Source organism: Alligator mississippiensis, chromosome 9 (genome assembly GCF_030867095.1).
Source record: "Alligator mississippiensis isolate rAllMis1 chromosome 9, rAllMis1, whole genome shotgun sequence".
NCBI lineage: Eukaryota > Metazoa > Chordata > Crocodylia > Alligatoridae > Alligator > Alligator mississippiensis.
The window spans coordinates 24,136,588-24,155,326 of NC_081832.1; the positions used below are offsets into that span (position 1 = coordinate 24,136,588).

The window sequence follows — 18,739 nt, forward strand, 5'->3', positions numbered from 1 at the left end:
CCACAGGAATGACCCACCCTGCAATCAGCCAGCAGCCCACTGTGCACAGGACTTCTGTTATCCCTGTAAGCGACAATCTGGTTTAATTCATTAGTTCAGGAAAGGGATCCATAGAACCAAACCTAAGCAACAGGCCTTGCAGCTTTATACAGCACTTTCGCCCACAGATCACAGAGTGCTTTGCAAAGCACAGGCCAGTTTAATTATCCCCACAGAAAAGGGAAATGAGGCACTATGGGAAAAGTGACTTGACCAAGAAGCCACTCAGAAGGCAGAGCCAAGAACAGCATGGCTCTCCTGAATCTCTCCCCTATGCTCTATCCACCAATCTGCAATTCCACAAGTCTGATGATCACAGCTCTGTTTAAACCCTGCGTACAAGCTGCTCCAGCATAGAGGACACCAAGAACTGGGTCTCTAAAATGCATTGCCCCCCGCCCTCCCTCTCACACCAGGGTGAACAAACCAGATGGGAACAGAAAATTCCTATAAGACACAACTTAAATTAATGTTTAGTGTGTGTGTGTGTGTGTGTGTGTGTGTGTGTGTGTGTGGTTCAGAAAAGGGATCCATAGAACACACGCACGCACGCACGCACACACGCACACTTTTGTATAGATTTAACTGGGTGGAATATTTTTTCATATACAATTTTTCGGTATAGTACATGAAAAAAGGGGGAGAGATGTAGCAAATATAAATCAGTACATTCCACAAGTGAACTGTCTCTTTGCCACAAAAAACCACATGCAACAGAGAGAGAGGGGGAAGGATTGGGTTTATTTTAAAAAAGAGAGAACACAAGAAACCAAGGTACAAATGTTGACAGAGAAGCAGTGCCATATATGTCAGATCTATATAAATTAGGGTAACTCCGCTCTTGCATCTACTACGCTTTAAAGTGCAAAGAAGCTCAGTTTATTTATCTACATGATACAGGCAAAATTACCCCCTCTCCCAGTTCCAAAACAAATTAATAAAATAAATCTAAAGGATATACATTATCCACAGTCCTATAGAGATGCCTACATCTACTCGGTAGCACCAAGAATTTGATATGCGTGTAATTAACATTAGAACTCAAAGAGCAATGATATTGTTTGTTTTTGCAGACTGCCTGCCCTTTATTAGTCTCGGAGGACGACCCCCTCCCTGTGCTGAAGGCCAAGGAGGCAGCACCCTCTCCCCTCTCCCTGCCACCAGCCCAACCATTTTGGCATTAGGCTAAGAAAATGCACACACACACACACACACACGCACAAACTTACAGAGCACACTAAGAGCAGCTGCAGTTCACAATGGGGAGTGGGATGGGGAGACGCGTGGCTGGTGCAGCATGTGGGGAATGGGGACTAATCTACACAAAGGGCGGGGGCTCTCAAGTCAAATGCGCTGAACTAGCTTCATCAGTTGCATTCCAGGTGCAGGTGGGATGGGGGATCTGCATGGCTCCTGTGCCATGAGCCTCTGGCTGCATTGTCCTAGGGAAGGGCCTGTGTGCAACAGTCTTGGTTTATCCCCAAGTGCTGTCTCTCTCTGGGTCTCAGTAGCCAAAAGTCTCCTGCGAAGCATAGACCATGTAGAGGAAGCCATCCTCATCCTTCTCCTGCTCATAGATCTCTGAGATGGGGGTGGAGACGCTCACCATGCTGTGCTGGTTCACCAAGAGGAAGAACGCCTGGGTTGGGTTCAGCTGCAAGCGGCGCCTGAGGGTGACAGAGGAGGAAGGGTGGTTAGACCAGCCTAGGACTGGCAAGGAAGTGCCTAGCAGCACCCCCCACAAGGGACCTGGGTGGCCAAGAAGCCCCCACACGCTGAATAGGTACCAGACCTTGGCAATCCTGCTCTCCAGTTTGCACTAGCACCTGCTCTTGGAGAACAGATGCTAAGCTGGGCCCACACCTGCCCAGCCAGGGCCACCTCCTAGCAGAGTTCCTGTGCTGATGTGGTCATCCCTGGACTTCAAGGCAAGTGTGGAGCTGTTGTCAGCTGCTTTTGTATCCATGTACTTGACAAGACCTCAAAGCTCTCCCCACCCCTGTTCAGTGGGCTACCCCAGCATTGCTGTCCATGGCAAAGTGAAGGAAGGCCTCTGCTCTTCTCTTAGGTAGACTCTCTCCTGGTCTGAGCCCCTGGAGAAAGGGACAGGAGATGGACTCAGACCTCTTGGCTTCCTAGAGCTCCTGGTAGTGGAACATTTTCTGCCTACTGAAATAGATGCTCCAGCCCTGCCTGGTGCACTGCCTTCCCTCCCCAGGGCACTCCTGAACTAGGTAGGCCAGCAGCGCTGCCAGGAGTGCACCCATCTGCTCACTGTAGAGCAAATGGCTGCTACAGTCTCAAAACTATGGTCTTGAGCCAGGCTGGGTGCAGTGGTTTGAGCCCTGGAACAAAGCTGGGAACTCCTAAGTTCAAATCCTGACTTCAGAATCAGTGCCCTCTGAGATCTGGGGCACTCCCTCTGCTTTCCCCTCTGACAGGGGCTGATCCCTGGGCCATAAACACAGTAAGCAGGGAGGGTACACTGTATGGTAGCCCACAGGGCAAACTGGCTGGATGAGGCTAGCAAAGTGCAGAGTGCTCTGTCCTCCTTTGGGATAAGCTGCCACTAGAATTACACCCACCCTTCCATTGCAACCTCCTCTCTACTGCCCAACAAGTACACATGTGCACATCATGGTCTAGTCACCTGGAATCAAATTCACAGCTAGACAGGACTGTCTAAATCCAATAGGTCAGACCTGCTCTGTCATGTACAGCTCCTCAGAAGCCAATGACAACTGTTTACTTCCAGATGTTCTATGACAGGTAAGAAATACTCGTGTCCCTGTCTGCACAGAAGACAAGGGAGTCTCTAAATCTGGTCTCCAAGAACACCACCCTCAGGGCCACTTACCCCTCCTTGAAACCACCCCCTTGTGTCCCAAGGTAACAGCCAGGCCATGGTCCCACCTGCTCAGAGCCTGCAGTCCCCTTGGAGTGCAGCACCCCTGTGTTCAGGGCACACAGTCGAAGGCTGGCTCATGGTATGTTGTTCCTGGGATGCTTCACTCACCGGATAATTTTTACCAATTCGCTCATATTGACATGGTCGGGGACAAGGAATTTGGTCTTATCCAGGACAGGCAGCTGCTTCTCCCCCTTGTATCTCTCAATGATGACCTGACAAAAGAAAACCGGGCAGTCAGGCCAGGACAGATGATGCCACCCCCCATCACTGGCAGAATGTCTGAGTTGCAGGCATTAACCCTTTAAAAGATGGAAGAGAACCAGCTCCCTTTGTGCCATGGCTTGATGCTCCAGCCACAACAAAGGAGTCTTTCAGTCAGCAAGTATCCCTTGCCAAGGTTTTGTTCTTGAGCTTGCAGGACTTGAAGCTCCCACAGGCCTTTGGCCTGAGTGACTCATTGTAGAGCAATAACAGAACCAAAGAGAGACCACATAGACAGTGTCTGTGGGATGCAGGCAGTGCCCAAACCTGTGGCTGGTCACTGCAGTCAGAAGAATAAAGCAGCAGCATGCAGAAAACTTTTTAAAAAAATGTATTCTAAACTGAAAGGAAGACTGGTGGAATGTCTGAGCACAGACAATCCCTACCCAGGCTGGCATGATGTCTCTCCCTGCAGAGCAACGTGGTCTCACTGCTGCTCAGGACTGGCCAGGGAGGGACCAACATGCCCACCTCTCAGCAGCTCTCAGGAAAAGCAGCCTGCTGCTGGCTCTTCTGCCCCTGCAATGTCTCCAGTGGACTGTTTAGATGGAAGTCCAAATACAACTGAGTCACTGAGTCAAGACTTACATAAATATCAAAGTACTTGGCTTATAAAACAGCAAGCAGAGTGTGGTAATGCCCTGTGCCCTACCCCAGAAACAGCTGCAGCTCAGCCGTGGATGAGGCTAGTAAAGTGCAGAGTGCTCTATCCTCCTTTGGGATAAAAGGGCACTAATAGATATAATCAGCCATGTGCTCCTATGATCAGCAGAGACGAGAAACCTACTGGCAATCTTGCATCCTTAATCAGAGCTGTTTACAATGTCTCAATAGCAGCCGGCATTGCAATATATTCAGTTCTAGGCACTCAGCAGGAGAATTACAAAAAAAGGTAGGAGCGGAAAAAATAAATAGCAAATCCCCCTAAGGACCCCAACCCCTAAAAAACAAGAAAAGGACTGAGTAATGTACAGAAAACTTGTTGGTGCAGGAGCAGGAGGAGAACCCAGGGGCCAAAGCAAAAGCACGTGCTTGGACAAGTCACAAACTTTAAGTACAAATCTGTAAATTCATGAGGCCTGAAACCCTTATTTCAACTTCAGAGCAAAGGTGTGGATAGAAAGTCCTGGGGGTAGGGCAGCCCTATGTGTTTGCTGGGCTGCACCAAGGTTAAGACCGGTATTTTCAGGAAAGGAAGTGGTTGGGGAATGTGGTCACTCAGAAGATTAACTGTCAGGTTCTGGGAATGGGCCTGGTTGGGCTCCACTTCCAAAGCACAAGGTCTGTGAGCTGTATGTGGTTTTTGACAGTTGCAGCTATACCAAGGGCTCTACAGCTGTTCTCTTCTCAAACCCTGTGAGCTGCCACTAGAATTACACCCACCTTTCCATTGCAACCTCCACTCCTCTCCACTGCCCAACAAGTACACATGTGCACATCATGGTCTAGTCACCTGGAATCAAGTTTACAGCTAGACAGGACTGTCTAAATCCAACAAGTCAGACCTGCTCTGTCATGTACAGCTCCTCAGAAGCCAATGCCACCTGTCCAGCTGTTCTATGGCAGGTAAGAAGCATTCCCTAAATACAACCCATCAACAAACAGGCCAGACAAACAGACAGTCCACACACCAGTTTACAAAAGGATACTCCTCAAAGCTATGTAAGTTGGCTTCGTATGCAAAGAGTTAAGCAGCCTTCTTAAAGGTCTGGTCTATCCTGGGCACAAAGCAACCATTATTTCATGCTCAGGGTGGGAGCTGTGTAGTAGCACAATGGGAACTCTCTCCTTTCTTCCCAGTAGGCTGGGAATTGAATGGGAGTTTTGCACAAGCACATTTGCAGTCAAAGCCAACTCTGGACTCTATTAGCAAAGGCAAAAGCTTCCAGACACTCCAGGCATTCATACCCTTTGGCTTCTCTAGTGCCACTGCCATGCTATGAATTATTTAGTCCCAGGCCTTTCAGAATGGTGGAGCTCTAGAACAGCCTTCCCAAGGGAGTCATGGGGCAAGACCAGGACTAACTCTATGGGACTCCATGGTCCAGGAAGGCCCTTTCAGTCCCAAATTCCTTTCTGCAAGTACAGGACTATATATCCCATTCCTCCATTCCCCTGCTCCTGAAGATTTCTGTGGTATCTTTCCTCTTTCTTCCCTCAACTGAGAGTCTGGCTCCATGCATATGCTACAGCATATTAAGTCACCTGGATTTGGGGCATGGCCCATATTGTGCCTTCCTCCAGGACACAGTGCTTGTTAGAAGCACCCCCACCATGCAGCACCAAGCATATCCAACCAACCACACACCTGAATCCTGCCAGAGAAAGCAGATTATGCCTGAGGCCTGGCCTAATGAAGACAAACTGGATTAGTTTAGGCCAAGCCAAGTTTTATGGTCTGAACTGCTGTAATCTCCAAGGCAACTTGTGCCCACTTTAAAAACCAGATATAGCAGAGCACCCAAATGTGGGGCCATGGGGAGCTCTGACAAGTCAAGGGGAAGGGGTCTATAGCTAGTTAAAATAATCGAAGGTCCCCTGATGTGCACATAGGGTGGCCATCATAGAGGACGGTCCAGTTGTCCTCTATTGATATGAAACAGGACGCCTTCATGCCCTCTATTTTTCTCTTGATGAGAAAAACAGAGGACATAAAGGCATCAGGTTTTGTACCAATAGAGGACAGAGTAGCAGAAAACCAGATTGTCCTCTATGGTGGCCATCCTAGGTAGACAGCACTGCTGCCCAATTGAGTCTGTCACTGCTGCAGGGCAAGTGGGTGTAAGCATGTGCCTAAACCCAGATGGACTGCGAGCAGCCAGACTGCAGAGCTATCCACTTGTAACCACATCTCCACTCTCAGCACTTTCCTGAGTGTCTGGAGCCAGACTCTTCCCTTCCCTTCCCTTCCCTCTGCCCCATGGACTGGGATGCCCTCTTTTCCTCCGACACAGCTTCTCATTTAGCCAGCTGGTTTCTGAGCAACCAAACACTCCTCTGGGTTCCAGCTGGAGCTTGTGAAGAGGATCTTTGGATGCACTAGAGCACAGATATTACTGGCTTCTAGGGCAGAGGGGAAAGAGAGATGCCATCCAGGCCCTGCTTGTCAGGAACCAGGGGCCCAAGGTTGTAAACTGAACATAAACAACAACCCAAGCATCGCAAGGCAGAATCCTGAGATCACTGTCATTAAACACTACATGGGGCAGCAGAGAATTGTGTCAGACAAGGTGACTGAGGCTTGTTGTGTATATTTTACTACCACCTTTGGGCTGATTGCATGGCCTTAAAATGTTGTGTCTGTTATGGGAGACACAAAAATCTGTCCAGCCCACAGCTGAGCATGACCACATAATCCCGGTACAGTGAGCTGTGAGAATGAACAGCCTTGCACACTATACACATGCACAGGCCTTCCAGTCTGTATCTCGCAAACACAAAAATTTCTCCCCCAACAGAGTACCATGCTGCTTGAACAGGGATGGACAGAGCCAGCATGCACAGCCACTTTCCTCACAGGCTCCCCGAGTTTCCAAAGAATTTGAGCTTTTGTTACAAAAGCTTTTAGCTAGTGAAGGAATCTTCAACAAAGCAACACAGTGCTATTCTTCAAACAGTGGCTACAACAGGTAGGGACTACTCCAGCTACACAGAGGCGGTGGTGTTGATTCTGAAACTTAGTAAGGGCTATTTATGCCAACACTTAACTGTTTCACTGCTGCTCATGTCATCAGGGACTACTAGGGGCCAGAGTGCAGCCCTTGGGATTGGTGGCTGGGCTGGGGTACCAGCCTCGTCTTTCCCCTCTTCACACTGATGCAGGTTACAAAGGCTGCTTTGTTCTGCACATCCCAGAGACCTGTTCTTGGTTCTGCGAGAACACCTGCCATGGGCATGGAGCATTCAAAGTGTTGCACCGTGAAAAGCAACTGTTGCAGCCAGATAAGGCAGCCCAAAATGAGGCAAGGATGAGTGCCTGAAATGCTGTAGCTTGACCTTGGAGCTAGTGCAGGGACAAAGAGCATAGGCTGCATATGACAGCTTCCATCTAAGGCAGGTGAAAGCGTAGGATAGGGAGGAAAATGGGCTGGGAGGCGCCAGCCTATATCATTCCCCTCAGCAGTTCGTGACTGTGCTCACCACGCTCTGGCAGACGACAGCAGCTGCCACCACCCCAGCACACAGCACAGATTTCTGTCAGCTCCATGTAGCAGTTGTGCTGCCAGAGTGCAGAGTGCATTCTGGGAAGATGCCAGCTTTTGAAGGGACCGCGCTAGCCAGAAGGTGATGCAGGACTATCTTCCCACATCTGCTGGCTGATGTGAAGGGGAGCAGCTGTCAGGGAAAGGAGGGCTCTATCACCACCAAGGAGTTTTGGGTGTGAGCTCAAAAACTGTGATGGCGAAACACCACGGTGCAGACTAAACCTCTAAGTACCTATGGAACAGGGCAACTCCCACAGCTGGCAGAGGCAGAACAAGGAAACTGCTGTGTGGTATCCTGTGCTTTTATGAAGGAAAATATATCCCACAGGAAGCACCAGCTCAGGAGCCAAGTTTGGATTTTAACTCTACCCTTAACCAAGGTGGATATAGTAGGATCTTTATCTGGAAAACAGCTATCTGCTTCCAAACAACACCAGCCTGAAGTGCCGGGGAGAGGGCAGCAAAAGAGACACTCTACCTGGGGGAGTTGTGTGGATCGGCAAGTAATGCCAGAAAGCAGTGCCTATGCCCAGCATTATGTCATGAGCAGGGAACATAACTGTACACAGGGATCCTGCTGCTGAAATCCTCAGTGGAACAAAGGACAGCAGTGATCTCTTGAAGGGTCCAGGGCAAGTGCAACCTAAACACAGGTTCACTACAAAAGCCTCCTTTCTATCCAGCCAGGCCCTTTCCCTTCTGGCTGGTTTCTAACAGTTATGAACTGGCAAAAAGCCAGTCAGCAAACAGCACTTCTGGGCATGGATGAGCGAATCTGGGGGTGGACAGGCCAGGCCAGGTTGGGAGCTGAAGACAGATCAGACAGCCGAGAGAAGCAGAAATTTTTCCGAGTGCTCTCAAGGCCAATCGTATGCATGTCCTTGTTGGCTCCCTTCTCCAGCCCCACCCCAGCACAGACCATGTAGGCTGGCAGAGGCTGCTAAGTTTCTTAGGTACTACGTGATGTTGCAGCAGTGCCCAAACCACTCTAGTGTTTATTCAAAACCAACAGAAATTACTTGGAAACTCCTGCTGTAGTCAGCATGGCTCCTTTCCTCCTGGCATCACTGGGACCGCAGGGAGGACCTGGCACCCTGCAAGTTCACCTTAGCATCTAACAACTCCTTCCCCTTTACTGTCTCCTGCTACAAGGCTTCATTTCAGCCTAGTGTTTTGTTAGAAGCCCTTTTGTTAAAGTCGCACCAGAGAATACTGGAGCATTTGCTTTGGGTTGTGGCAGCCTTTTAAAAACTGTTGCTACTAACAGCTAATGAGTTTATAGTTTCCTCTGTTGCTGTTAGTTTGGAATTTAACTGGGGAGCCTTCTTCTCTACAACATGTTCACTAATTGATTTCTTTAGCTAATTTAAAAATGGAACAGAAGTAACGGGCCAGCTGCTCCTAGATTCCTCCAGAACGGTTTTGCAGAGTGGCTCTTTGAAAAAACAAAGAAAAAGCATACTCGAGACAGAAGTCCAAATCAGCCCAGCCTTCAAGATGAGACACATTTGCCCCTGGAAACTCTGATCAAGCTCAAACTCAAGCTCAGGGACTGGGTCACCCACTGTGCTATAAATTCCAGCTGAAGGCTGAACAGTGTATTTTTATTAGTGTAGATGTGAACTGACCTCTGACATGGCTACTCTAAATACAGCTCTTGAGCACAAAACACAGGAATGGTGGAAAATAAAGACTCTAAGAAGTATGGTTGCAACCAGTTAAGATAACCTGAGCAAGTATCCCATTACATTATAACTCAATACATTCTGCTGGTAATGGGGATATGAAAACACTTACTGCACATGCTACAAACCCTAAACACTGATCTCACCTCAGAGCCTTCCCCAAACCCTCTCCACTTCATGCGCTTTTTTATTTTGTAAAACTAGCTGTTTTAATCATATGAAATGCAATATTCACTGTTTACTTCCCCTTGATGCATTAGCTGCGTAATCCTGTAGCATGTAAGGATATGTCATTAGCTCAATATTAACATCAGTCTCAAAGAGAAAAATACAAATGACGCTATCTTACTGTTTGACCTGTCTTAATTTGTTCCTTTAGATTTACAGAGCTTCAGGCTAGGAGGAACCAGGCCTGATAACCCTTTCATCTGAAGACCCATCTGTTCCAGTCATTCACTTTTAGTTACCCCAAGGCATAACTTGTGCTTGGCTAAAACCAAATTTGAAGATGTCAAGAGACATTGAGTCCATCACTTTCTTTCATATTTGAGTAGCTAATTGCCCTTACAGTTAAAGAGGTGGGGCTTATTTCTAGTTTGAGAATAAAAAGCTGGAACTTGAAGCCACTGGCTCATTCTACCTTTTATGTCTAAGAGCTCTTTAGTATGTATTTTCCCATCATAGAGACACTTCCATGACATGATCAAGTCAATGTCCAACTGAATCTTTCAGAAGGTAAAGAAACTGAGCACTTTATAGCAGTCACTTCCTGTGAATCGTTTTCTTCAGTCCTGATCATTTTCATGGCTCTTCTCTGCACCCTCTCCAATTCTTGGATGACCGCCTCTCAGTGGTATACTACAACGGGTCTTAGAAAGCCTTATACCGAGACAAAGAAGTCTCTGGTCTACTGCCATTTTCACACCAAGGATCACATTCACTCTTCTTGCAAGTGTACAACTGGTTGCTCAATCATTTTGGAGTCACTGTGTTATAGGACACTGTCCTTTTTTTCTGCAGCTTCCCCCTGTATTCCTTGATTCTAGATGGAGAACTTGGTATTTGCCTGTAGCAAAATACATTTTGGTGGAAAGAGCCCAGATCCCAATCGCTCTGTGCCACTGCCCCATCCTCACCTTTATTTTCCATTCCACCAAACAACATATCAGTCATGACTTTATAATTATTTCCTGATTGCTGGTGAAAATGATTAACAGAACTGGGCCAATAGAAAAAAATCCCCTCCCCTTTGATCCCAATCAACAATAGCATTTCTGGGACCTGACCTCTCTTTAAATTGAGGAGCGCTGTGGCCTTATCTCCCTTTTACTGTTCCTGTTGTCAGATCTGCAGCCTAGGAAATGAAGCAGATGATAGCCATTCTGCACAAGGCTGGCATTGCTACAGCAGACAGGCTGGTTCTCAGTGGGCCACTCAGACCGAGCCCAGCACATAGCTAAGTGGAAAAAATCTCCAGGAACCTGTGGCTGAGCTCCAGCAAGTTGTGAAAGGGCCTTGGCTCCCTTCCTCTGTGGCTGGGCCTCAAACAGTGCCCTGGCCAATGTGAAGGAGAACCTGTGTAAGTTGTACCGTGCTCTTCACTGTGACAGAATGACACACCCAGGTTGGCTAAGATGACTAATGGGAAGCACAAAGAAGAAACTACTACACCACAGACCCCGACAGTAAAGGCATCACTGAGCAGAACCTGACTACAGGGCACAGCTCTCCCTGCACTAATACACACAGCAGAACACATGCAACTGTCATGTGTGCAAGCTAGGAAACAGGAGTGGGAGGGTTGCTCCTGATCTGCCTGCTCCAGAGCTTTGCTTCCTTTATGATGCTCTTGGACTCCCCCATTGTATCAGGTACAGAATAAGCCCAAAGGAGTTCGAGTGTAATTAAGAACAAGAGGGGATGAAGCTGAGCAAAAGGAAAATTCAGGATGGAGCTCTGGGTATCTGCATCAAGAGAGAACTGTATTCAATAGGGAAGAAGGGCCTGAAGGCAGCTGTGGGAGGATTCCCATCATTTAAGCCACTCAGAACTAGACTGACTGGGACGCCGAAGATTCACCAAGCCCCAACTATAGCTTCATGGTCATTCATGCGGTGAGCCAGATTCCAGAATTCACTTCTCCCTATGAGAACAAGGGGCATCTCCAGGGATTTGCCTGAGATGGCCAAGGAACAAGCACCACCTGTCTGGGAGCTGACTGTCAGCTTGCACACACCACCAATGCTCCACTGGAGTCGATGACACTATCAGGATTTCCACCAGCTGAGGACCCACCCCACAGCACTTTGCCAAGCTCTCCTTTAGGAAACAGTCTCTCTGGGCCCTCTGCTGATGCCTGGATCTTTCCAATTGGCCTGCTTTTCTGATAGTGCCTCCAGATAGCAGCCCTGAGAAGATGCAGGCCATTGCAGTCCTGAGTCAGGTCAGTCGAGACAGGACATATGGGGATAATCTAGAGCAGAGCATGATTCCTCCTGCATGACTAGGACAGGAAGTCACTGGAGTCTTTAGAACAGGCCTTTACAGCGGCTTCTCAGTAAAACAGCATTCTCCAGATCCTACTCAGCCAAGCAGAGCAGCTCTCCCAGAGATTCCCACATGTTGCACTGGACAAGCTCATCTCTGCACAGCCTGGAACTCTGCAGACCCTACTGGAGCTGGACCTTGGGACCCTACCTGCATTGCTCCACATCTCATTCTGACAGTGCAGGACAACTCTGCCTTTGCATGGTGGCTTTCCCTTGCCTGGACCTATTCTTTACATATCCACGCATTATATTAGACCAGGGTTGAGAAAGTCAGAGCCACTTGCCCTTCTCCTAATGTTAACCAGAAAGGGATGTCTTGGCCAGGTCCCAGCTGTAGGGGGCACGAAGCGTGCCAGTATGTAGCACTGTGCCTCTGCTCATGATCCAGCAACACCCAGCTGAAGAGGACAGGTTGCATGGTTGTAGGAGGCACCAGGTCTGCCCCAATGCCAGCCTACTGCAAGTCAGCTGAGAAGCTGCAACATTATGAACTCTCCCACTAAGATGAACTATGGGTGGGTTACCTTGCACTTTAGTAACTAAGGGGGAAGTTCCCAGAGGCTTTTGAGGGCAGCTGGCACCCAAATGGCCTTTGGGCCTTCAAAGACTTTTCCCAAGTAGTGAGTCTAGCAAAGTGATGTTATGGGCTATGAGCACCTTGCTGACTATTCAAGAAGCTCCCTTTTTCCATGCCCAGGGATCTATTAAACCACTTTCTGTCTCACTATAGACCCACTTCATGTGCAGCTACTGTGGTCTCAAACAGAATGCTGCAAGAGGCAAAGGACTACTCAGTATAAGGTCTGATGAGAGCAACCCCCCCTCAGCCTCTTTAGAGGAAATAGGCATGATGTCTCTGTGTAACTGTAATACATAGCAACGGGTTGATTTCCTGTGGAAAAATGAAACATGCAGCTAGGATGCTTCCTTGCCATCAGCTGAATGCAGTATTTCCCTTCTCTCCTCAACAGGTTTCTTGGGAAGGGAGAGGGGATTCTGAAGGACTGTCCTTTCCTATGGCTGCTCTTACCTACGCTCTGTTCCTCTCTCCTTCTCCATTCCCTGCTGAATCTGCATTTCACTTTGACAGACAAGTTCTTGGCTGCAAGGGAGAAGGGATTGGAAGATGGCAGTCAGAATAAACTAGGACTCCAAGCATGGATGATGCTCTAGCTATAGATCCTGGGAAATGCAAATGAGCACAAGCAGTGTCATGTCTTTCAGGCATATGTAATCTATGCGTTAGCCTGATTGACTGGAGTACAATAGCAGAGCTCTGCAGTGTCTGACCACCTGCATTACCTTTCTTCTTTCTTTCTCCTGTTCATCCTGACTATAGCTTACACCTCAATTATGTCTAATGGTAATGAAGAAAGATATCTCTAAAGATCAGACACTACCATCCCATAGGGACTGGCATTTCATTTATAAAGAGACCAGACTGAATGATGCCTGACTGCTAGGGCAGCAGCTGGCAAGTGCCTTGAGCTTATAGGCTGTCTTTTTACATGACAGACAATAACTTCTAGGGATTTAGTTGCAAGAAATCAGCTGCCATTTCCCTAGGTTGACTGAGGGGCTGCTGGAGCCAGGTGGCTGGGAGGCAAATAAAACATGTCTGGTTCAGGTGGGGATAGATTTAGATCCAGGTCTGTACATTCCATAGGCTATTCTATATATACACACAAGCATGCATATCTCCCTCTTGCACCCCTACTGCAGTGGGCTCATTTTAGATTTTGCAGGGATTCTATTTATCTCAATATCTATAGTAAATCTAATGCAGGGGTTGGCACACCCCAGCCTGTGTGTCTGAGCATGGTACATGAGGCCATTTTGCTTGGCATGCCACACCCAGCCTGCGTTCTGGGCAGCTGCAGGCCATGGAACCCAGGCTGCTCGCAGTAGGTGGCAGGGAGGCTGCAAGCCCTCCTGCAAGCATCCTGGGCTTTGTGGCAGGCAGCAGCTGCCCAGAGCCCAGGCTGGATGTGGCAGGCAGCTCAGAGGCTGCAACTAGTGCAATGGGGTGTGGAGCCCTGGTCTGGCTCCACTGTGGCAGCTGCATGCGTTTCAGAGCACTTAGTGGGGAAGGGGCCAGCAGCAGTGCAGCCCCAGCCCCCTCCCCACTGTGCTCCTCAAGGCATGTGTGAAACTGCTGCCAGTAACAAGCTGGGCTGGAGCTCTGGACCCCAGCACAACCGCTTGCAGGCTTGTGGCTGCCTGCTGCGAGCAGCCCGGGCTATTCATGCAGCCCATCCTTGCTCCCCTGCCTTTTTTTTGCAGTGGGGGTTATGTGCCCACTGCATGTGCTTCCCTCAGGGGGTGCTCCATGCTCTCTGCCTTGCAGTGCTCATGCCTAGCAGCCAGCAGCAGCTCTCCCTCGTCTTTCCCTCCCCTCTAGTGTGCTGCCGCCATGCATTTGAGGCAGGGGGAGTTGCATTTATTTGAATGGTAGCTTCTGCTCATAAACCTTTGCTCTGTGGCGGAAAGTGGTTGCAAGCTTCCCCCTTGCCTCTTTCTCCCCATGCCATTTTTTGTGGGTGCTCTGCCCTTTGCTCAACCACTGCCTTGTGATCGGGGGGGAGGGCACTGGAAGGCTGCTGCAGCCACTGCCTGGAGAAACCCTGCAGGGGGGACAGCCAGTCCCTGGAGCAGCTCTCTCTCTCCCTTTGCAGAAGTGGCAATCCAGTCAGGGTGCAGGCTGCTTGCAGCAAGCCCCCATGAAGCTGCAAGCAGCTGTGCTGGGGTCCAGAATCTTGGCCCAATTTGTTGCTGGTAGCTGCTGCATACGTGCCTTGGGGAGTATGGCAGGGAAGGGGTTAGGGCTGCACTGTCACAACAAGGATCAGGCCCCTTGGGTTTCTACCACCATCTGCCCCTGGCACACCAACATCTTTGAAGTCCAGGTTGTGGGGCTTTTTGGCATTTGGCCCAAAACTATTGCTGACCCCTGATGTAGTGCAACAGGCTTTCAAATCCTGGACTTTCAGGACTTACCATAACAACTCAATTAAATGTGGGAGAAAATGAACTGGACAGAATCCCAGAGCATGGCCAAGAGAGCATAGGCAGTACCTTCAGCATCTGTCCTAGATAGCTCCAAACCCTAGTTTAGAGGGACTGTCTATAGCAGTGAAAGAAAATTTCCATCTTCCTAGCCCACTGGCTTCTGCTGATGCTAGGCCGAGTCTGCTTTGTACCAGACCGGTATTGATGTTCCATTCCACTGATTTTATATCAGGCATTCCTTGGGGAGGTAGCAACAGTAGCCAACCTGCCTGCTGCTGGAAGACTGCAGCTCACTTTCAAACCCCTCAGGCTTCACATGAACAGGCTTGGAATCTGGGAGAACTGCACAGAGAGCTGTATAAAGGGCATGGGGTTGATGAAGTGGGAAGAGCCTATGGATAAGGGCAATGAATCAGGGGAGTGGGCAAGTAACTGGACCCATCCCTTGGGACCTACTTCTAGCTCCAGCTGGATGGAAACTAAACCCATTCTGTTCTCCCAAAAGAGTCCCCGCCAGTTACTGAGGGCTAGTACAGTGCAATACAGCTTGGAACAAGGAGTTCCCTATAGGCCACTAAATAAGACCCAGCCAGCCAGCCATCTGTCTGTTTGTAATTCCCCCAGCTGCCTTGCTACAACCCTAACTAGGAGGAAAATTAAAATGAAGCTACCTTACACATAGGGAGTCTTTCATCCTGGAGATCTCAGAGCACTTTGTCTATACTAGTGATTAGATTACTGACCATGGTATCCTGGGGTGCCTCAAGATCCTTTTAAGGACGCTGCACAAAGATAAACAAGGTTAGATGTATAAGTACCTACATGTGATTCACAAAAGAGTTCAAACAGGAATCCAGAGCATCAGAAACACTGTCCTGCTGTGGTCATTCTGAGTTCTTTGCAACAGAATAATTGCTTTATTTTTTTGACTATGGAAAAATAGATTGAAAGTGAAGACCTGGCATTTTCTGTGGGATGTCTTGAGTGTAACAAGGTTGAGAACCACCAATTTATACAAAAACTATTTTATCCACTGCCAAAATGAAGCTGCCTGTGGGAAGGACTATGGCAGCTGCACATCAGTGCTATTTAGCTCTGGAAGGGAAAAAACAAATACCCCCTCAAAGTAAAAGTCCAGAATCCAGGATGGCAGAGCAGGTGTCTGAAGCTCAGATTGGTCAATGAGAAGTTATAGCCTCAGGGAAACAAGAGCAATCCAAGAGCGAGCCTGCAGTTCCTAACTGCCCCAAACAATATACTATAATGGAATTAATGCACCATCACTGATGCAACCCTACATGCTCACAGACTGGCTCTAGGGTTGCTGGAGCAGATCTACATCCACCATTAGAATATAAGTTAGCTGGGCTCATGACAATTGAAAAAACTGTGGAAATGTGTTTGCACCCTGCTGCAGGCACAAAAGCACAATCTGCAATATGGGAAGGTGGCTTCAGGCCCAATTAAAAGTCTGGGCCAATGTGGGCAGGATCTTGGCCTGGACTCTGAAATAGTGCATCTCTCAACAAAGCACAGCCTCATTCCAAACATAGGGTTGGGCTCAGTGGGGAGAATGCTAGGCAAGCCCCGTGTTCTCTTGAGTCTTCTATGTAAAAATGGGCAGGCCTGAGTATACTTGGGTTTCTCAACCAGGGCTCAGGCTGGAGGCATTTAAAAACAAACACAAAAAGCTGTTAACCCCTCCCTCTAAAAATATCTAGCAAAGGGGAAAGGTGCTCCTCTCCGCAGTAGGGGCCAAGCAGATAGGATTTGAATAGTGGTGAAAGGACAATTTCTCATTTAGACGCATTAATGTTTCCTTGGAGTCTGCTAACCATGAGAGCTCACTGCACAGGTGACAGGACAGTTGCCAGGAAAGCAGCACCTGACTGGATTACAATGCTTTGGGGGCAGCAGGAGAGCTGTTCCATCCCATTAGCACCTCCTTTAGTGTCATGCAGTAAATCAGTTATTGAAACCCAGCTGTACTTGGGGGAGCAGGAGAGAAGCGCTAGGGACTCGCTTTGACAGCCACAGGCAGGCTTCTTAGCAGCTATGAGACTGCAGGGGTTTTACATAATTCAGAGCCCAGCAGGAAGGGCCAGTCCAAGGAAGAGAGGGGGCAAAAGGAGGTATGGAAAGGAAGGGGGGGAGGGAAGGTGGCAGGAAAGGAGAAAATGAGTGTTCAGACAGCTATGAAAAAGCACTGGTTGGGACCAGAGAAGAGACAATGACTGGGCACTAGTGTTAATAAGTGGCAATAAGAAGGAGGCTGCTGAACACCACTAGAGTTTTGACAGAGAAGCAGGCTAGATGGACAGGCAGAACAGAACTGGACTGATCAAAGAATAGGTGCTCCTCTGCCACCGAGGCACTTCAAAGCAGCTTTCTTCTCAAGTCTCACAAGCCAAGCAGTGTTTAGTCTCATCAGAATTTGGATTGGGGCCATGGGAAGGATCATCTCCCAGAGGAGGAAAGACTATTGGAAGCACCATGGGAGCTTGAATATCTTCACACAGTAATTAATTTTTGGATGTCATTGTCCTTAGTGGGCCTTTGTGACAGCTGAAAAGTATGCCTGTGTGATAAAGGTGCTTGCTGAAGGCCCTATGAAGATTAGACCAAGTGTTTTTCTATATTTGTTTAGATATTAAGCTATATGTTGTTGTTAAAAGCCTAATTAAAATCTAAGATGTAGTGAGGCCTTGTATGAAGTAAGGCCTAATAAATTTAGCAAAGCCTTGAAGTAGTAAGGCCCTGTGGTGTAGTTAAAATTACCTTATCAAAGGAACGCAAGGCTTGTACTGCTAATTGGTCAGTCTAAGGACAGTTGAAGTAAAAGGAATCTGAGTGGTTGTACGTTATCAGAACCACTCAGAAGCTTTAAATTGGCTGGAATATCTGGAAACCATTCAGAAGGAAGATACAGCTCTGTAAAAAGGATTAGTTAGCTGTTGCCTGGATCAGTGGGCCCGCGGACCTCAAGGAGCCCAAGAACTGCATTCCAGGGTCCTTCCTGGTACCCCTCGGACAGTGTTGTTCAGGGACGCCTAACTTCACTGAACTTTGTGGAAAGAGAAGCTTGCTGTATCAGGCATCAGAGGGGACTGCTGATAAGTTGCCAACGCAAATTGCTTTTGTCTGTCATTGTTTGTTTTGTTACTACGCGTAGTTGTGTTTCTGTTTAGTCAATAAATCTTTCTTACCTTTCTACCCCCTACCACACTCTCAATCCCGAACCGTCCGCAGGCTGCGGCTGGGACAGGCCTTTGTACACTCCACAAAATTGGCCTTTAAAATGGCTTAAATGCCCTTTTGCTTTAATGACGTGTTTATTTACACTGTCAGCATCATATTATGCTTTAATGGTGCTGCTGTTTACACTAATCGGTGGCATATTGTACTTTAAATGACTTTGGGACATAGCAAAATAAAACATCTCTGAGATGTTTTAATTTGCTACCTAACGAAGTGCAAGTCATGAAGGAAAGCACCACACCCTGTGCAGCTCAGGGGCTGTGCTGGCAGCCCAAGTAGGCAGCCCATGGCAGGCAGACTCCACTGAAGGGGGAGGGGGGAAAAAAAAAAAGAGCGCAGTGAGCCTTATTTCCGCCCCCCACACACACTTCCCGGAGCCTGCCTGCCTGAGCTGTGCGGGGGCCTGATGCTTCCCTCTGTGGCTGCGGGGGGGGGCTGGCGTTTCCCTCTGGAGCTACGGTGCCTGCAGGCAATGCCGCCTGGGGGGTGCCGCCACTACTGCAGAGGGAAGCACCAGCCCCCCACAGCTCAGGGACCACTTGGCTTGCCAGCAGCTTGACCCCATCCCCCTCCGTCGCTGGAGAGACAGGTAAAGATTGGGTCTGACCCTTTTGTACGTGCCACGGGGGTTTACTTCAGTTTAATTCTTCCTAAATTGAAGCAATGTTTTTAAAAACCCACCACTTCAATTTAGGGAGAACTAAACTGAAGTAATCCCCTGTAGTGTGTACAAGCAGCCAGTGATGTCATTATAACATTCATTCAAACTTAGACCCTCAGATGAGGAGGTAGCTTCATATAGTGTCATCAGACCAGTGAAAT

The 18,739-nt window shown here is 48.5% G+C and overlaps 1 protein-coding gene across 2 annotated transcripts in view; it reads right to left on the bottom strand.

Moving 5' to 3' along the window:
- Positions 1–761: 761 nt before the first annotated feature.
- Positions 762–18,739, bottom strand: part of MAP1LC3A (microtubule associated protein 1 light chain 3 alpha) — a 41,044-nt gene continuing 23,066 nt past the window's right edge. For both annotated transcript variants that reach the window (XM_006266626.4, XM_059733244.1), the window contains exons 3-4: positions 3,056–3,162; positions 762–1,706 (exon numbers count right to left, since the gene is read on the bottom strand). In XM_006266626.4, coding sequence (XP_006266688.1) covers positions 1,544–1,706; positions 3,056–3,162 — 270 coding nt within the window. In that variant the 3' untranslated portion in view covers positions 762–1,543. The remainder of the gene's footprint in view (positions 1,707–3,055; positions 3,163–18,739) is intronic.